General features: G+C 34.3%; 1 protein-coding gene across 1 annotated transcript; it reads right to left on the reverse strand.

Annotated features, from left to right (window-relative positions):
• Nucleotides 1–229: 229 nt before the first annotated feature.
• LOC116319176 (polymeric immunoglobulin receptor-like) lies at nucleotides 230–3,113 on the reverse strand. The gene is made up of 10 exons (XM_039621374.1): nucleotides 3,061–3,113; nucleotides 2,541–2,861; nucleotides 2,082–2,369; nucleotides 1,825–1,945; nucleotides 1,603–1,697; nucleotides 1,396–1,486; nucleotides 1,239–1,295; nucleotides 1,071–1,121; nucleotides 495–563; nucleotides 230–312 (listed from the first exon to the last, which is right to left on the reverse strand). The coding sequence occupies exons 1-6, from the start codon at nucleotides 3,104–3,106 to the stop codon at nucleotides 1,404–1,406; spliced, it is 954 nt and encodes a 317-aa protein (XP_039477308.1). The 5' UTR covers nucleotides 3,107–3,113; the 3' UTR covers nucleotides 230–312; nucleotides 495–563; nucleotides 1,071–1,121; nucleotides 1,239–1,295; nucleotides 1,396–1,403.
• Between the last annotated feature and the right edge of the window lie 2,070 nt (nucleotides 3,114–5,183).

Genomic DNA, 5,183 nt, shown 5'->3' on the forward strand with positions numbered 1-5,183 from the left:
GCACAAAACAAAAATGTTTAATATAGATTGAAAGGTCAAGATTAAACATTATTGTTGATGCTTACAATACAAGAACCAAGAATCACATTGATGTTCTTGAAAATGAGCAAACAAACAGGTCAATGCTTCTTTTTACAGCTACGCAGGAAAAATGTTAGCAAGAAGAAGAAAAGATTTACTAATAACAAGCTGATGGCAGCAGATAAGACATTGCACCACAAGACTCCAGTAAAATTGCAAATGTTTGAATATTTAATCTTTTAAATTCTAGCTAATGTGCTCTAATGTAACTCCTGTGTCTTTTCCGTCACCCTGTTGGAGAACAGAAACAAATCTTATGAACATTTGTTGGGAAATTAGAAAAAGCAAATAAAAATGTGATCGAATTAAAAGGAAAGCATGACACTGGGATAACAAACAGAATGATTTAAAATGAAGGAAATAAAGGAGGTGAGATACAGTGTGTGGTTGGGTTCAGGTCTTGTAATATTTACCCTTTTCATGCGTTGTTTCCTAACAACAGAACTGTACAAGATTTCCGTTTCACTTTCAGCAAATGAGCTCTGGGCAGGAGCAAAAATAGAGACTGAGCACTTTACACTTCTGCTGTGCTTTAAGAAAAAATCTTAGATTAAAGTCTACGTATATTCTTACATATATATGCATAGTTGTAGTATTTTAGCATTACCTCAGGTGATTTTTACCCACCTGCCCAACACTGGAGGTATAGTTTTCTATTGCTCTAGTACTCATACTTTTCAGAGTGTAGGGTGTCAAGAAAATAGCAGTACTTAAATGAACTACAAGGAGTAAATGTTTGATTTATCAGACACGAATCAAAATACAGCTTTGTGAATCATGGGTTAATGTCTTCGTAGCTGTGGTTGCATTTTACAAGTTATATAAAATACACACCAGTTTACTGTATGAAGATTCATTTTATCAGACACACATATTAAATCCACCTTCTAATACTCAAATCAGTCACACATACAGTATACTTTCATGTGACCGGTATTATAAACTGAATTTCTTGATAGCACTGTAGTTTGTTACCTTGGTTAACTTACCTTCCTTTTTTCGTTGAGTCTAACTTCAGAGTATGTTACTTCCTTGTCCACCTGTGTAGAATCAAAATAATACAATGCATTTACACTCACTGAGTGCCCCATAGGATCATTATTAAGTGCATGGTGTCAGTGTTGAGAAAATACCAGATTGATAAAGGTTAGAGGTACCTTGGCTAAACTTCTTTTCTTGGGTCTAACATCAGAGTATATTATTTCCTCTTCAGCCTGCATTGAAAAACAAAACACAATTCAAACACCTGCCAAACTGTCATTGGAAAATTTTGTACTGTGTACTGAGTATTTTGTAGTGTACTATTTTCTTCACCTATTCTTTCAGTACTGTGTACCACACCCACAAGGAAGTAGATCAGCATAACTTAACACTGGTGTGACTGATGAGTCTGCTTTCCTCTGCTCTAGAAAAATAAAACTGCTGTTACTGACACTGTGTAACAATGTGTAATAATTTAATTTGAAAGATTTTGGAGAAAACAATTGTGATGGATATAAATTCAAGTTCAGTAATACTTACTGTGTCTCAGTATAAACCAGATGAACAACACAACAATTACAATCCAGATCAACACACTCAGAGGGATGATGAGGATCCTTGGGTCAAATGAAGCTCTGCAACATGAAGATTGAAAATATGATTTAGTTTAGTTTAATTTTTAATGTAAAAAATGTTTATACTTTTTTTTTAAAGAAATATGTTACCTCTGAATACTGCAAATAAATATACAAAATATCTGACCTGTGTTGTTTATTTTCTCCTACTGTAGAATTTTTCCCTTGTTCCATTGTTCCATTTTTAGCAACAGTATGAATAGTAGTAGAGATAGTACTAGTAGTAGTACTAGTAGTAGGGGTAGTGGCTATAATTTAAAATAAAGAACAGTCATCACTAGAGTACTGTAACAATTATCATCCTAATATCTGTTACAGTAGTAAAATGTAGAAAGAGAAATAATTCATATACATGGATTTTATTTGATATCTTGCAGTACTCACTAGTGATCAGTTTTAAATATACTGGTATCTGAATGTCCCCTTTAGCACACCAATACCAGCCACTGTCCTCTGACTTTAGTCCACTCATGGTCACTGTGAAAACATTTGGGTCTCTCATGTGAGCGGTCACTGTTGTTCCATCTATGGATCCAGATGATCCTGTCACACAGTTCCTGCCCAGCCTGCACCACTTAATTTCTCCAGAGTTACTGTGGTGACATCTAATAGTTATGCTTTCTCCAATATATCCTGTAATCCTCTGATGATCCACATAGAGACTGGGGGTACCTTCAAGGACAAAAAAAAATGAATAAATTAAAAAAATAAATAACGTAATTAGTGGAAAAAAGGATAAAAAAAAATCAGATTTTTAAATCACTGGCAATTCAGATTTAATGTCTTTTTTTTATTAACTTTTAATGACAAACACTTTAAATGTTTACAACGATGGTCACGTACCACTGGAAACTGACAGCTGAAAATACTGTCCATCATCCGGTCCGTTATTAATCTCCACCACACACCAGTAATCAGTGTTTTCATATGTCAGCTGGTTTATAGTCACAGTGAAAATGTTCAGTTTTTTGTCATCAGAGATTAAATATTTTCCTAAAGCGTCTGGTTTGTTTGTTTTTACTGCATCGTTGCAGTTCCTCCAATAATATCCTTCACACAAGTACTTCACATGGTTTTTGTATTGGGACTCATAGAGACATGGGATGGAGATAGATTGTCCAGCTTTCACTGATACTTTACTGACTGTAGTTATGCTGTGAACTCCTGCAAGAAGAACAAAGTATTTTAATGGTTATGTTTATTTAAAACATTATTCAAGTCTTTTCTTTTGTCCATGTAGACACATTACAGTATTGTAGTATAAAATAAGTATAAAACTGCATACTACAAAAATTATTAACAGTCATTAATTTGATCATCTGCTGACATTAGCCTTTGCAACATGAGGTGACCTGTGACCAACCTTTGAGCACACTGAAGAGAAGAAGAATGATGAGATGAGCAGCCATGCCTGTGAGTGAGTAGACTTCAAACATATGAGCTACTGTCAACTCTGGTTCTTTCTATGAGTGTATGCAACATGCAAATACAGCACTTCAACCCTGCCTCCCTGTTAGTTCCTCCTACTGTGTGATGTTATATTTTTAATCTATTACATCACTGGCGTATTTTTAAAAGCCACATTGCTTTTTCATTTAACAGTAACACAAGTGAATGAGAAATATGTACCCCCTTAACATATAATAGTACTGACACTAAAGTAAATTAAAGTCAAAAAAATATTTATGAAAACAGTTTTAATGAACATCCTGAAAATAGAGGTCAGAATCATCCATTGATGTTGATGCTCATCTTTATTACATTAAAACCAGTGAACACATCAGTGAAAGCAAAAGCAAAGTACGCAACAAACTTTTCTTCAATGTCACAAGCATAAAGTTTGTTGTCATTAAAAAGAAGAAGATATGTTATTACACAACAGGTTGATGACAGCAGACAACACACTACAGCACTAACTGACAAACATAAAATGAAAATAAAATTGAAATGAAAATTATTTGTTGTAATATACTTTAGCGGTGATTACCTAATGTGTTGTAAGTGACTTATATACCTTCACCCTGTTGGAGAACAGAAACAGAGATGACAATTAGGAATGACAATACTGTCATACAATTACTGTATAGCTGCACAAATGATTTCTCCAGAGTTACTGTGAAATATAATGGTGGTCGTGTGGTTTTTCTACCGTGACAGATTAAAATGTCTTAAACAATAAACACTGCCACCACCTTTGTTAAAAATATCTGGTACGGTGCAGAGGCCAATAAAAACCAACAGTCAAATACTTTAATACACAAAATCTTTATTTGAAATCGAGGTAAAGTTCAAAATAACATTAATAGTTAAGTTATATAAAATTTATATATAATTTAACCTAGCCATTAGTGAGCAATCTGAAATTTGCAACCTCCCACCCACCAGTACCACGAAGTGTCTCTCCTTTTTTACTCTTCCTTTTCTTTTTATTGAGTACTTCTCTATTGCTGCCCCCCAGGTTTTAACAGTACCATCAAATCTGACAAGGATAAAGCAGTTAGCTCAGTGCAAAACGGGCTCTCCCATCATCACCACAGTATTTATAAGCTCTTACCTTTGTGTGACAGATAGGTGAAAACAAATTCCCACATCTATCCGTATTTGTATAACCCACTAGTAACGATCGTCCTGCACTGTCAAATTTTCAGTAGCGCCAAAATCCAGTATATACTTTATATATTTTCAATGCAAACGCAGGTTTTCTTATAGGGTCAGTTTGATTTCTACCTCTCTGCTAACAGTTTTTTTTTTCCACACAGGAAGCAAGTTTGTGTGAGCATTTGTCTCCTGCAGGTTCACAAATCTGCAAGGACGGGGTGCAAAAAGCTTCTTTTTTAAACTGTGCATGATTTAGGGCTACAGAAATCATTCTAGCAGGAGTCAGGAGCACTTAAAGTTTCCTTATTTTGCTTTACAGTCCAGAATTATGTTTTTAAAGTTGCTTTGGCATCAGTTTGTTTATTTAATCAATGTGAATAAAGTACTGACCATAAGGGCAGATTAATCTTAATAAACGCTTGCTGCGTTCTTACAAATGATCGCTCACACTGTCATATTGTCTGCATACTTTTTAAACAAGCACACACTAAAGAACAGTGAGTCATCTATCTTCACTTCCACATTTCAAAAACAAACTCAGACATCAGAACAGGAAGCTGTCAGTTCATGGAGAGGTTAAAAACATCCTTTAAAGTGATGCACCAATTCAAAGCTGTGAAATGCTGTGCCAGAGTATGGAGAGTGTTTTAAATATAAACTCTTTATGAGACAAATAAAAATGTGCACAACACACACACACACACACACACACACACACACACACACACAAAATATTCAAGCACAATAGAAAACTTCTTCCAGAACCAAGTTGTTTGTACAGTTTTTAATCCAGCAGCTCAAATATAAAAACTTTGAATACAGTAATAAAAAGTAATAAAATAATTAAATAAAACAAATCAAATCAAAAGCAATATAAATAAAAGAATA

The sequence above is a fragment of the Oreochromis aureus genome, linkage group 13, assembly GCF_013358895.1.
Source record: "Oreochromis aureus strain Israel breed Guangdong linkage group 13, ZZ_aureus, whole genome shotgun sequence".
In the NCBI taxonomy this organism is placed as follows: domain Eukaryota; kingdom Metazoa; phylum Chordata; class Actinopteri; order Cichliformes; family Cichlidae; genus Oreochromis; species Oreochromis aureus.

Bases quoted from the DNA above. Each gene is read 5' to 3' on its own strand.
- LOC116319176 (XM_039621374.1), bottom strand. From the start codon at position 3,106: ATGGCTGCTCATCTCATCATTCTTCTTCTCTTCAGTGTGCTCAAAG. The intron at 2,862-3,060 runs GTTGGTCACAGG...TTCTTCTTGCAG, and splicing joins TCTCTTCAGTGTGCTCAAAG to GAGTTCACAGCATAACTACA. The intron at 2,370-2,540 runs GTACGTGACCAT...TTGTCCTTGAAG, and splicing joins TCAGCTGTCAGTTTCCAGTG to GTACCCCCAGTCTCTATGTG.